The sequence below is a fragment of the Leucopleurus acutus genome (assembly GCF_964270905.1).
Source record: "Leucopleurus acutus genome assembly, chromosome: 17".
Lineage (NCBI taxonomy): Eukaryota > Metazoa > Chordata > Mammalia > Artiodactyla > Delphinidae > Leucopleurus > Leucopleurus acutus.
The window spans coordinates 59,366,124-59,381,702 of NC_139159.1; the positions used below are offsets into that span (position 1 = coordinate 59,366,124).

At 36.0% G+C, this 15,579-nt stretch overlaps 1 protein-coding gene across 3 annotated transcripts in view; it reads right to left on the minus strand.

The window, feature by feature from the left end:
* The window catches only part of CSMD3 (CUB and Sushi multiple domains 3), a gene marked incomplete at both ends in the record, with an annotated part of 1,083,475 nt that overhangs the window by 408,835 nt on the left and 659,061 nt on the right, over positions 1-15,579 (minus strand). For all 3 annotated transcript variants that reach the window (XM_082858355.1, XM_082858354.1, XM_082858353.1), the window contains one exon: positions 6,173-6,311. In XM_082858355.1, the coding sequence (XP_082714481.1) occupies positions 6,173-6,311 (139 nt within the window). The remainder of the gene's footprint in view (positions 1-6,172; positions 6,312-15,579) is intronic.

Here is a 15,579-nt window from a genome sequence, read left to right on the forward strand (position 1 = left end):
TTCTTTGAGAAGATAAGCAAAACTGATAAACCATTAGCCAGGCTCATGAAGAAAAATAGGGAGAAGACTCAAATCAATAGAATTAGAAATGAAAAAGAAGAACTAACAACTGACAATGCAGAAATACAAAGAATCATAAGGATTACTACAAGTAACTCTATGCCAATAAAATGACAACCTGGAAGAAATGGACACATTCTTAGAAAAGAACAACCTTCTGAGACTAAACCAGGAAGAAACAGAAAATATAAACAGATGAATCAGAAGCACTGAAATTGAGACTGTGATTAAAAACGTTCCAACAAACAAAAGACCAGGACAAGATGGCTTCGCATGTGAATTCTATCAAACATTTAGAGAAGAGATAACACCTATCCTTCTCAACCTCTTCCAAAATATAGCAGAGGGAGGAACACCCCTAAACTCATTCTATGAGGCCACCATCACCCTGATACCAAAACCAGAAAAAGAGATCACAAAAAAAGAAAACTACAGACCAATATCACTGATGAACATAGATGCAAAAATCCTCATCAAAATACTAGCAAACAGAATCGAACAGCACATTAAAAGGATCATACACCATGATCAAGTGGGGTTTATCCCAAGAATGCAAAGATTCTTCAATATATGCAAATCAATCAATGTGATAAACCATATTAACAAACTGAAGGAGAAAAACGATATGATTATCTCAATAGATTCAGGAAAAATATTTTGACAAAATTCAACACCCATTTACGATAAAAACTCTTCAGAAAGTAGGCATAGAGGGAACTTACCTCAACATAATAAAGGCCTTGTATGACAAACCCAGAGCCAACATCGTTCTCAATGGTGAAAAACTGAAACCGTTTCCTTTAAAATCAGGAACAAAGACAAGGTTGCCCACTCTCACCACTATTATTCAACATAGTTTTGGAAGTTTTAGCCACAGCAATCAGAGAAGAAGAAGAAATAAAAGGAATCCAAATCAGGAAAGAAGAAGTAAAACTGTCACTGTTTGCAGATGATATGATATTATACATACAGAATCCTAAACATGCTACCAGAAAACTACTAAAGCTAATCAATTAATTTGGTAAAGTAGCAGGATACAAAATTAATGCAAAGAAATCTCTTGCATTCCTATACACTAATGATGAAAAATATGCAAGAGAAATTAAGGAAACACTCCCATTTACCATTGCAACAAAAAGAATAGTGTATCTAGGAATAAACCTACCTAAGGAGACCAAAGACCTATATGCATAAAACTATAAGACACTGATGAAAGAAATTAAAGATTATACAAACAGATGTAGAGATATACCATGTTCTTGGACTGGAAGAATCAACACTGTGAAAATGACTCTACAACCCAAAGCAATCTACAGATTCAACGAAATTCCTACCAAACTACCGATGGCATTTTTCACACAATTAGAACAAAATATTTGACAATTTGTATGGAAACACAAAAGACCTGAGTAGCCAAAGCAATCCTGAGAAAGAAAAACGGAGTTGGAGGAATCAGACTCCCTGAATTCAGACTATACTACAAAGCTACAGTAATCAAGACAGATGGTACTGGCACAAAAACAGAAATGTAGATCAACAAAACAGGAAAGCCCAGAGATAAATCCATGTACATATGGTCACCTTATCTTTGATAAAGGAGGCAAGACTATACAATGGAGAAAAGACAGTCTCTTCAATAAGTGGTGCTGGGAAAACTGGACACCTGCATGTAAAAGAATGAAATTAGAACACTCCCTAACACCATACACAAAAATAAACTCAGAAATAGATTAAAGACCTAAATGTAGGGGCAGACACTATACAACTCTTAGAGGAAAACATACGAAGAACACTCTTTCACATAAATCACTGCAAGATCCTTTTTGTCCCACCTCCTAGAGAAATGGAAATAAAAACAAAAATAAACAAATGGGACCTAATGAAACTTAAAAGCTTTTGCACAATAAAGGAAACCATAAACAAGAAGAAAAGACAACCCTCAGAATGGGAGAAAATATTTGCAAATGAAGCAACTGACAAAGGCTTAATCTCCAAAATTTACAAGCAGCTCATGCAGCTCAACAGCAAAAACACAAACAACCCAATCCAAAAATGGGCAGAAGACCTAAATAGACATTTCTCCAAAGAAGATATACAGATTGCCAACAAACACATGAAAGAATGCTCAACATCATTAATCATTAGAGAAATGCAAATCAAAACTACGATGAGCTATCATCTCACACCAGTCAGAATGGCCATCATCAAAAAATCTAGAAACAATAAATGCTGCAGAGGGTGTGGAGAAAAGGGAACTCTCTTGCACTGTTGGTAGGAATGTCAATTGTCACAGACGCTGTGGAGAACAGTATGGAGGTTACTTAAAAGCTAGAAATATAGCTATCATACGACCTAGCAATCCCACTACTGGGCATATACCCTGAGAAAATCATAATTCAAAAAGAGTCATGTACCACAATGTTCATTGCAGCACTATTTACAATAGCCAGGACATGGAAGCAACCTAGGTGTCCATCAACAGATGAATGGATAAAGAAGATATGGCACATATATACAATGGAATATTACTCAGCCATAAAAAGAAACAAAATAGAGTTATTTGTAGTGAGGTGGATGGACCTAGATAACGTCATACAGAGTGAAGTAAGTCAGAAAGAGAAAAACAAATACCGTATGCTAACGCATACATATGGAATCTAAAAAAAAAACAAAAAAGAAAAGAAATTTTTCTCATGAACCTAGGGGCAAGACAGGAATAAAGACATAAACACAGAAAATGGACTTGAGGACACGGGAAAGGGGAAGCGTAACCTGGGACGAACTGTGCAAGTAGCACTGACATATATACACTACCAAATGTAAAATAGATAGCTAGTGGGAATTAGCAGATACATAGCACAGGGAGATCAGCTTGGTGCTTTGTGATCACCTAGAGGGGTGGGATAGGGAGGGTGGGAGGGATTTGCAAGCGTGAGGGGATATGGGGATATATGTATACATATAGCTGATTTTCTTTGTTATACAGCAGAAACTAACACACCATCATAAAGCAATTATACTCCAATAAAGATGTTTAAAAAAAATGGCTGGAAAGATTTTTTCCCATGGAAGGTAAATTTGGAAGGGTCTGACTTTGAGCACTGCCTGTACAGTGCACACTAATTCACTTTGGAGAATTCTGATGGTATCTAAACAAGATAGCAAAGAGGCCCATGTAACTACACGTTGGGAGAGATAGGCCATACATATTAAGAACTTTGGGCAGAGAAAATAGTGACTCCAAATAAAAGTTGAAAATCAAAATTCACAAGTGTGGTGGTCTGAATTACAACTATTGCTTTGCAATCTAACTGCTTCTCAGGTAGGCAATTCTATCAATAGATAGCCTACCTAAGGCTGAAGGATATCAGAGGTTATTTATTTAGTGATGGTTAATGACTATCATTTTCAAACAGGGAATGCTTTTTAATACAATAATGCACTTTGTTAATAACACAATTTCCTCATATTATTTTATGCTTATGTAATGCTTCTAAATTGAATATAACTTTTTTTGAAATTTAAAGTTGGCTACAATTTGAGTCATGGGAGGTGGAGAAAGGGTGAATTCTTGGTAGAACTGATTTCTGATTTAGGGGAAAAAAAATCTTAATCTGCATGTTTGGAAAGAAAGGCAAAATTCATCCCTATCATCCCATCCATCACCGAGTTGGGAGCTCAGACCAACAAATAGCTAAATTGCTCTGCTTAAGTAACAGGTACTTTGAGACTCACCCTTTACATACTGGAGTGGGCAACTAGGGAGTAGGGAAATGAGGGCTGAAGATCCTGATAGGGAAACGACTAGATAGAGATGGGGAAGGGTCTGGGCTAAGGAGAGGGAACTGGAGAGAGAGATGCAATCGTTCCAGTGATGGGAATTACCAGGAAAATTTTAGGACAGTGAAGGTTTATTTAATCTTAAATTATTCTGGATTGTGCAATAATCCTCTTTGGTTATCCCTTGTTCTAAGGTTTTTGTGAGAATGAAGGCAAGTGATCCAAATAAAGAGCAGACTAAGGAGTTGAGAAAGGGTAGCAGCCTCTGGATCTCACAACAGAGATGACTCTAAAAGCAGGAATTCAAAGTCAGAAGTGAAGAAAAGCATCCCCAGGAAAGCTCTGAAAATATAAACAGGGCCTAGACTTACCTTTGTAACTGAGATGGGGCTCAACTTTTTATTTAGATATTGAAGGATGATGATCAGTGAGAATTATATGGATATAAATGTTATGAATTATGCAAATATAAGATGTTTTAATTACCTTAACATCATAACTCCTGATACAAAATAATGTTAAGTCCAAAACTGGAAATACTAAAATCATGTACTTAAACCTATAATACATGCAGTTTTAAAAAATATGAGATCAACTGTGATAACCTGACAGATATGCTAATCCTTCAAATGTGATACTCTAAATTTAACAAATTAAAAATACATTATAAATCTCTGTCTTATTGACACAAATCAGTATAAGTTTTTAAATTATTCAATGATATGATCCAGTAATATTATATTACATGGTATACTCCAAACCAAGTAGAATTCTGTGTAATACAGTAAGGTTGGTTAATTTGGGTCCCACATTAATGGAAAAATGTTATCTGACAAAGATTTGATTCTGAATAAATAAGATGCTTTTCAAGCTTCTCTAAAATTACTATGGCAACACAGGCTATGTCAACCACTGAATAAAGAATATGTTTTTAACATCACAACAAAAACTCTGCCAAATTATTCTAAATAAAACCATTTTCTTAATGTGTAGGTTATTATTATGGGCTGAATCATGTCCCCCTAAAATTTATACGTTGAAGTCCTAACTCCCTAGTACCTCAGAATGTGACTGTATTTGGAGAAAGTCTTTTAATGAGGTAATTAAGGTAAAATGAGATTATATGGGTGGACCCTAACCCAACATGACTTGTGTCCTTATAAGAGATTAGGAAACAAACACACAAAGAGGGAAGACTATGTGAAGACACAGGAAAAGGACAGCCATCTATTAGCCAATGACTAAAACCACAGAAGACAACCCTGTTGACACCTTGATCTCAGACTTCTAGACTTTAGAACTATGAGGAAATAAATTTCTGTTATTTAAGCCACTCAGTCTGTTACACTGTTATGGCAGCCCTAGCAAACTAATATAGTCATAGTAAAGTTGTGTAGGTCATAATAAAGCAGAGTGACCTCATGTAAAATGTTTAATATTTTATATCTGTCAAAATAGAATCTGTTTTCCTCTCAAGTTTTTACACTAGCATGAATAGATTAATTCAATGAAGGAACTCTTTAATCAGGGAAAGATCATGTTTTATTTATAAAATTCAATCATCAGAGCATAATTTTGCTGAAATTATATATATATTTATATGTTTACTATAATGTTTACAGGAGTTCTTTTTTTTTTTTAAGAAAAGGTTGGGAGATGAGAGTGGTCAACAATATAATTGAAAAATTATATAGATATTTCTATTTGAATTTCAGAATAGTGATCCAATCACAAGTCAGAAGATTCATTCTTTTAAATTTTTAATAGTCAATATTATAATCTTTTTGGATATAGATTATTTGATCAGTAATACTAATTATCCTAAGGAAAAAAAAAACTTGACTGACCAATCATTAATTTACATTAATTTGACGTAGCCATTTTTCTGAAGGACCTGTAAGTGTAGGTATATAGGTACAGGTAGTATGTGTAAGCAAATGTCTTAGGCTGCAATACGGTATCAATTCAAGTGTGTTTACAGCACCTTTGCCTTTCGGAATCTAGCAGAACAGAATCCACAGGCCCTTCAAAGTATAGGACGACTAAACTTACTAAGTTATAGGTCATAGGTTCATATCACAGTAGTATGCACATATATGAATCAAAAAAGGTCCATCTTACACATTTCATTCATACTGATAGAGCATTAAGGAAATAGAAAATTAACTTGAAAATAGGCTGAAAGGCTAAAAGGGGCAAACATTCTGAAACACTCAATGTCCAACAATTGACTACTGTAATAAAATTAAACATTAATATGGAAAGTAAAATGCAGAATCTCAACTATTCTTTTAGACAATTTTTTTTTAAGTAGAAAAATATTTGCAAAGACCTTTCAAATGTAATTTTGATAGAGTGTCCAGGTTCAGCTTCAATCACCCATTCACAATTCAGAGAGTCTTTATAGTATCCTGGCCATCCTGGTGAGAGAATCAATCCACTGGGAGCTGAAAAATGGCCACCACATGGAGCTGAAAAATAAAATAAGAGAACAAGAAAAAACACAAATTTTAGAACAAGTTGCAGAAAATATTTTTAGTACTAACTGTATTTTTTAAAATTAATTTTGCATGTACATATTAAATGTTATTTAATATTGTTTTTGAAAGTAAAATTTAATCCAGTCATTCTATTATTGAATGATTATTTTCCCTAAAAAAAGTAATTTACTTTTTGAAATATGGCTTAGTTACACACTCAGCATGTCAGATAAACTCAAGTCTCCCAATTATATCCCTTAAATATGTTCTTGTGTCTCCATCATTTTCAAAACTTGAAAAAAATATAAGCTGTTAGTTTTACTGCCTTTTATTTTCTGATTTATGTATCAAATACTGTTAATTCATGCTATACAGTGTCTAAAACTTCGATCTTCCTTTTACCAGAGTCCCTATTACAATTTTAGGCCTTCATTCATTCAGTCTCTTCCCTGATTTCCCATCTGCTAATTTCTCTCTTGCTTCAATCCAGCTGTCAGAATAATGTCCTTCAATTTACAGTTTCATCATACCATTTGCTTTCCTAGACAGGTACCTTGATCTCTTCTCCCTTTAACATCAGATTCAACTCAGCTTATCATTTCAAGAATTTAATCTTCTGCTTTCCCCTAAACTCATACACAATTGAAACCATAATCATAGCATTTTAATCCCAGTAGGTACTGATAAGGTAATTTAGTGTAAGCACCTCATTTTGAAGAGAAATAAACCAAGTTGAAAGAACAACTTGTTAAAGTTCACAAGACCTGAAAGCCTCAAAAGTACTTTCAAGTCAGTTTTTACAAAATAGGACCTCAAAACCAGTCCTCTCCCATTATTTCCAATATTGGTAAATGAAACCACCATCCATGGATTTGCATAGCCCAGAATGTTAGAAGTAGTCATCTTTCATATTTCCATTATCCTTACTATTTATTCCCATATCCAATCCATCCTCAAGCCCAGTCTTGTTTCTCTATCTCTATAGCTACCAGATTAAATTACCATAATTTCATCTCTGGTATAAACCCTCCTAACTGACCCTCTTAATTGGTCTCTCCTCATCCATGCTAACTATCCTCCACACTATGGCCAGAGTAATTGTTTAAACCTCAAACACTTTTAAATGGCATTTTTCTGTGTTGACCAACAAGGCCTTGAATGACCCTAGCTATTGCCTTACACTCTAGCCTACACTCCAAACTTCTCCCCTTCACTCTGCAGCCCAGCTGCATTAGCCTGTTCTATACCTTCAGGAGGTATACAAAGTGGGGGGTGGGGGTGGGGAATGAAGCAAAGAGTATTTGAATTATTGAAAATTATTTGGAAAGAAAAATAGTCAAATGTATACTATATCGGCTTTTCAACACATTAGATAGAGACCCTTCCCAATGACTTACTATGCTATATTTTTATTTTCTTTAATTCTTTCCATTTAAACTCTATCTCATGTGTTTATATTTTTGTCATTGTTGTTTAATTGTTTATTTCAGTTTTACCTTACAGAATTTCTAAAACCTATTGTTCTAGACACTGTTTTTACACTTTTTCATTCTTTAAGTAATTTGATATAGCCCAAATAAAATAAGAAATATTTAATAAATTGGCCTAGGAATCAAGCATTACTACAAAATGTCCATTTGAGAAAAATATTTTCTGTGAAATTGCCAAAATTTATTTGTATGAGAAAGAGCTTTCATATAAAACTAAATTTTCTTCCTTAGTAGAATTTGATTTTGTTTCTTAAAAAGCTTTCAAAGGAGACCATTTTGATGAGGATTATTTACTCTTCCTTGCTATGATGACTCATAATTAGGTTTCCTGTAGGGTTATTATGTATTTCAAAAATAATATTATGTGCATAACAGTCATTTAAACTACCATATTTTAAAAGACAGAGTAAAGTATTTTGGTGAGTGAAGGTCCTGGAAATATAGAAAAATCCCAATATGTTATCAACTCAAATTGTTCTAGGAAAGTACCTGTGCACTTCAGTCTAATCATGATTGAAAGAGGTAATCAGTCATAAAATTAGCAATTGAGTAATGGGCCATTAAAGATTAAAAAGTAGAGTACCCAGAAGCATTTCAGCTGGTCCCTCAGTCCAACATGTTAGAGAGGCAGAGTTAGGAAGGAGCTTTAAAGGAAAGGAGTAGCATAAAGATATGGTGACTGTTTGTTTCCTGAAAGGACTTTCCCAAATAGTGACCCTGCTACAAAGTGAGTCTTCTCCTAATTAACATACTACATTCTGAACTGGCTTCTTTCTCTCACACATAGGGTTGGAACTTTACAAAATTATTATCTCAAAAGTATGGAGACAGCCTCCCCAAGAGAGTGTGAAACCTAAGCGAAGAAACAGATGTTAAGTGCAGATCAGTCGAGAAAAGCCTCATGATCACAGTGACTAGCAGCCACATGGCAGGAGGATGTTCATAGAAAAGCCATGGTGGAGCAACAGCAGCAGAACATGGAGGGGACAAAGTGCAGGACAAAATAAGGGGACACCAAGTGTAAAGAAAACGTTCAAGAGAAAAAGGAAAAAGAGAAAGCTTTGGAAAGCTAAAATAACTAATGGTAATAAAAATAACAAAGATTTGAATTTGTAAAGAGAACCTTAACTATAACATGAATAACAATACAAACAGAAAGGCAATAAAGTTAATTGCCCAAACCTTACAATTTTGCCACATCCATGTACTGCTTATATAATTAATGATTTTCTTTAAATAGACTTACTTTTATTTTAACTTAAATGATTTCTTTAAACTTGCTCTAAGCAAAAATATCTGTAAAATCATTGCTTTTATGTATTAGTTATATTTTTCTATAATGCCTAAAAATATGTACCTATTGAAATTTAAGAAATGCTTATATATATAACACCTAAAAGCTTGTGTACCTCCAAGTATAAACATTCTGTAGTCTAAGAAAGACTTCTGTAAAAGACAGTATCTTTGACTGAACAAAGGAAACTTGGAACATATGGAAAACAGAAAGGAGATCAAGATACAGGGATTTATTTTCAAGTCCTATTCACTCATTCATCATTTACTCATTCATATTTCAGTCATTCAGCAAACAATTGTGTGTCAAGTGTGCGCCCACGTGGTATTTGTACTACTTCTAACATTTATCAAATGTTTCCTAGGTGCCAGGCACTATGTAAGAAGTCCTTTGTATTATTTTATGTAATACTCAAAATAATCCAACCACATATGTAGGTAAGAACATTGATATGTAGAAAATTTAAATAATTTGCACATCAGCTAGCAAGGATTTGAACAGAGGTAATTTGACTCTAGAAACTTCTTTACAAATGCAATTAAGGTATTCTTTTACCACACTGCCCATGTGCAAAACACAGAAACATAATCATAAAAGGTAATAATGTCATAAATTATATAAGAAAGATATGTCCATGGGACAAGGGGTCTGGAAGAGGACAGGAATTAAGGCTTCACAGAAGAGATTCTATTTAATTTGAGTCTTCAAGGATGAGTCTTTTCACCAGGAGAAAAAGAGAGAGAGGATATTGTAAACGGAAGAAACAGCATGTGCTTAAGAGCAGAATGCTGAATTAGCATGTTTTTGAGTAATGCCAGTTACCTTTTTTAGGGAACAAAGAAGTGAGGAGAGATGAAGGAAGAAGAGTAGAAAAGGACCTAATGGGACTTCCCTGGTGGTCTAGTTGTTAAGAAACCATGCTTCCGCTGCGGGGGGCATGGGTTCAATCCCTGGTCAGGGAATTAGGATCCCACATGCCATGCAGTGTGGGCCAAAAAAAAAAAAAAAAAAAAAAGGACCTGATATGCTATATTAAGGAAAGTGAATCATAGAAAAATGAAAAATTGTAGGCAAGGGGTGGGATAGGGAGGGTGGAAGGGAGACGCAAGAGGGAGGGGATATGGGGATATATGTATACGTATAGCTGATTCACTTTGTGATACAGCAGAAACTAACACACCATTGTAAAGCAATTATACTCCAATAAAGATGTTAAAAAAAAACTGTAGACAAAGGCTACATAAACATATATAGACAAATAATACAATTTTCATGTAAATGAAAGTTACAGTTACAATGAACTAGAAGCAGAGTACCTGGAGTTGATGCAATCAATTAGGAGACTGTCACAATTATCTAGGAAGGTATAATCAGATTCTGATATATGGTGGTAACAGGAAAGGGCTAAATATGGAGATATTTAGGAGACAGACTCAAAAGCATTTATTGATTACATGCAATGAGAGAGCAAGATGAAGGAGTCTAAATTGGTCACGGGGCCCCTGGCATGTACAACATTATGGAAGACAATTCCATTCACCAAAATAGGAAACACAAAACAGGAAGGAATTTTATATGGAAAGATAATAAGATTCAATATTGAGGCTAAAAGGTCTGTGAAATATCACAAGAAACAACAGAAAATAGAATCTGGAGCTTTTAGTTATACTACGTGTCATTTTCAACATAGGCTGATGTTAAGACTTCAATATAAATAAAAGATTAAGGTGAATACTTAGAGAAGAAAATAAAAGAGGTTTAAGATGTAACCTTAGAAAAAATATTTTAATTTAATACAATTTAAGTAGGTACTGACCATTATGCATTATAACACAACAATGGGGCAAGGCTGGGATGGACTATTTCTGTTTGGGTCTTCCTCTCTCCTAACTGTGTGTGAATTCAGATGATTGTAGCTGGTAAGATAAATAAATACCTAAAGTTTAGTAGCTTAACACCGTAGTTTATTTTTCACTTGACCAAAATGGCCTTCATCTTGACTAAACTTTAAACAGGCTTCTTTAAGACTCTCAACCCGTCACCCAACTTCCTCCATTACTTTACCACTAGCTCATCTCAGCCCTTACAAACCTTCCCTCAGTGCATTTGAATTCAATCACTCCTCCTTATTGCAATAGTCTTGAAAAAAGTCTTCCTTGCCTGTTTAACTCTGGTGAAATTTTTCTTTGATACACTCATGTAACAGTACAATGAAGCGTGCCTATCAGCAAAACAGCCATGCTCCTTCTAGTCTCTTAAGACCCAGGATGACAAAGCCTCAGCCATTTTCAGCAGGCGATTTTCTAGGTTGCCATGGAAGTCATTTCCATTTTAGCTGGCAGGAAAGGAAACAGAGAATAGAGGACTACTCTGTGTATGCTTTTTATGGACCACAGCTTGGACGTTATTTACATTACTTCCACTTACTCACTTGGCCATACCTAACTTCAAAGGAGGCTGTGAAATGAAGTCCCTCAGCTGGAGAGCTATTTCCTACTTACAACTCTGTATAATGAATGGGGTAAGAGCTTAAAGGTAAACAGCTGGGCATTTCTGCTATGCCAACTAAGACAGTCATAATGCTTTCCAGTTTAGAGTATGCTTTTATGTACATTACTTAACTTAATTACTTTAATAAGCTTGTAGCATAAAAATGCTTGTTTCTTTTTTATGCCAGTTTTGCAGGTAAGGAAAAAAATTATCAAACATATGACTTGATGAGAAACACAGATCTGGGTAGTAGCAGAGGTGAGATTCAAATTCAAATCTTCAAATTCCAAGTTAGAAACAACTTCCATGATAGATGTATTGGATTAATTTTCCAAGAGAGATATTTATTTAAGCATATCTATTTTCCTTAAAATAGGTTTAATGAAGACAAATGGATAGTTAGGGGGATAGAATATTCAACCCAAAGTTTTTAATGTAAATTTGAGATTCTAACCACACAATTTTAAGTGCTTCCCTGACATTAATTTATTTATTATTCATATATTTATTAATTCAAAAAATTATTTAGCTTTTGATGTATATAAGATACTATGCCAGGTGATGACATTTTTTAAAAAACCTATATGACATTATATCTGTCCTCAGGAGACCCGCAGTTTCTACAAGGAAGACAGGCACAGCTAACATGAAGAATAAATATATGCTTGAGCCAGATAGGCTGGAAATGTAGGGAAGAGACAGGTGACATCCCAAGGGCATTAAGAAAGAGTTCTTGAAGGAGATTTTGTCAGAGGTGAGTTTGATTAAAAAAAAAAAGAAGAATAGAAGATAGGGGTAGAGGGACAGAAAGAGCAGAGAAAGAATAAAGTGAGAAATACTGAAACCAAGCAGTATGCTGTGGCGCCCTCCCCGGTACAAAAGCTTCTCCATATACCCAATTCCTTGTTTGTAGGAAAATAGCTTCAGCCTCCTAGACTTTCCCTGAGTTCCAAAGGGCAGATTCAAAGAGTTATTAGTCTGGTAAGTGAGGAGATGGAGACACAAGGGAAAAGCAGTCAAGAAACAATAGTGCAGCAGTAAAGCATGGTCCTGGTTCCTCTCCAAGTGGTATACATAACAATCCATCTTTGAGTTCTTCTACTGGAACTGAGGCCTCCTCCCAGGTGCAGGATGGTAACCAGGCTGAGCACAAGATTCCTGGAATACCATCCTGTTACCTCACCACCAACCAATCAGAAGAAAGTCACACACCCTGCAGCTCTCACTCCAAATTTTGCCTTTAAAAACTCTTCCCTGAAAACCATCAGGTAGTTGGGGGTCTTTTGAGCATGAGCTGCCCATTCTCCTTGCTTGGCCTTACAATAAACCTTTCTCTGCTCCAAACTCTGACTTTTCGGTTTGTTTGGCCTTGCTGTGCATCGGGCACACAAACTTAGGTTTGACAACAATACTAATGTATGAGGGAAAGTCAAGTAGTTTTTTGTTTCTGAAGCTTATAGTTAGTGGAAAATGAGGAGAGGAACTTTTGGTTTCATGCAGTGGTTACTTTCAAACATTTGCGGATACCTAGAGGTGAGTTTAGATTAAAAACTTGTTAAAATGCAGATTCCCAGAACACACATCTAGTAATTATAAGGTAGGACCCAGAGGGCATTGTTAACAAAACCCTCACTCCACTCCAATCCCTCAGGTCATTTTATAGCTCTTGGACCACAGACCAAGCTGACAAAATCTAAGAGGATATGGCTAGTCTGTAGCTCCGAGATGCTCCTCGATAATCACTCAGGTTCCTGGGATAAAGAGGTAATTTCCATCTGTTAGTGAAATACAGATTGTTGCCTCTAACTTCTCCCCATTTTAAATAATGAAAACAAAGCATAAATGGTAAAGTAGAAATAGTTCATTTATCCTGTTTCATTTTTCTAAGGCCTGAAGAAAGTCTGTTATAAATAATTTTCATTGGAGTGATGACTCATTTCTGTGTTACTTTGAGTAGAATTGAGACCATGCACCTCAAATTGGGACTTGAACCCACATGCTGGGACTCAAACCCAGCCAAAAGCCTGATTGGGGCTTGAACCCACACATCCAAGACTCAAAGCTGGCCAAAACCCTGATTGGGACTTGCACTCATGTAGCTGGGACTTGAACCCGGCCAAAACCCACAGTCTTCCAACTGAGATCACACACCTGGTTTCAGGACTTAATGAAGCTCAGGTTCTTGATGTCTCATCATAGAAAGAATTCAGTGTGAGACAAAGTGATAGGTAAGAAGTGGATTTATTTAGAGAGAAACACACTCCACAGACAGAGTGTGGGTCATCTCAGAAGGTGAGAAAGGCACCAAGGTATGGGGTTTTCAGTTTTTATAGGGGTGGGTAATTTCATAAGCTAATGAGTGGGAGGAGTATTCCAGCTATTTCAGGAAGGAGAGGAGATTTCCAGGAATTGGGCCACCACCCACTTTTTGATCCTTATGGTTGGCCTTGGAACTGTCATGGTGCCTGTGGGTGTGTCATTTAGCTTGCTGATGTGTTACAGTGAGTGTATACTGAGGCTCAATGTCTAGTGGAAGTTGAGTTGTCCGCCATCTTGTACCCATTTGGTCCTAATCAGTTTATGTCATGTCCTCGGGCTATGTCATTCTTTCAAAGGTTGTGCCCTGCCCCCTTCCCTCCTGCTTCAGAATGGACAAATTCAAAATACCCAGTATGCTTTAAGATATGTATGAAGAGTCAGAAGTGTTTCAGACTGTATTCAGCTAAAATTCTTTTGAATAAAAATGCTTCAGAATTTTGGTGCTCTTTCATCTGAGAAGTGGCACTTAGGTGCTCAGAAGGGAATTGAGGACCAGAAGAAGAGCTAGGTTTTGATCTTGGGGATTATAAACAATGAAGGTTACATTTCTTTCCTTTTTTTCTTTTTTTAATTTTTAAACTTGCTTTATGGTTGGTTATAGGTGTGGTAAGTAATCACCTGCTCTGTCTAACCTCAACACACTGGATGATGTTTCAAAGAAAATTATGGGAAACAAGTTGCCTCTCTCTCTTGGATAAAAAGAGAAAGTCAGAAACATAGGGATTAAAGTGTCAGAAATGCAGACAAGCAATCACAGCTCTGAACCTCTTTCCATTTTGATAACCCCTTCTACCCTTCCCCTACCCAGCTCCACAGAAATTAGGAGCAAAACCCTGCAGAGTGCTATTAGTTTTCCCTATGGTAGTCCTCTAGGAATTTAATACTACCTTAATATGTAACTAAAAGAGGAGTCTATTATTAGACATGAATAGGTATATGTGTGTGAACACACATTCTCTCTATGAGAACCACAATATATTCTGATCTATGCATCAGACTGTTACTCTAATTGCTCCCTCAAACGAACTCCCTCCAGAGAGTGCAACGTCTGTGAATGAGAAGGATTTCCTTCCCTTTGAGGCTGAGATTCAAGAGAAAAGTCCTTATCCTCAAAGGGGAAGTTCATTGGCATGCAAGTCCAGCCTTGCTGTCAAACAGTTCTCCAGGGACCCTAGTCCCATCCTATTCACTCAAGGAATTCTCTAAGATATCCCATTACAGTAAAAAGGAACTTAAGCCATAGTTATGCAGGGAGTTCTCTACTGAGGGCAAGGAAGTTCTTGCTTGAGTAGGCATTTTATGGAATATTCTGAAATCGGTGGAATGAAAACAGAAATTGGTTTCTTTCTTTCTCTCTTTTTCTCTTTCTTTCTTTCTTTCTTTCTTTTCTTTTCTTTCTTTCTCTTTCTTTCCTTCCTTCCTTCCTCCCTCCCTCCCTCTCTCCCTTCTTTCTTAATTACTGCCTTCAAACATGCACTGACAAATCTCCCTCTCCTTAAAGAAGTGTTGGGCACATCCTTGAAAATTCTCATCACTTACAGTATTAAAAAACTTGGTCCAATCCAATTTAAAATTCTGTCTTATTTCCTAAACCTACCCACCCAAGGTGCATCTTTGAGCACCTTGGAGGATGGGGAGGAGGTTGCTGATGGAGGACCAGCACTTG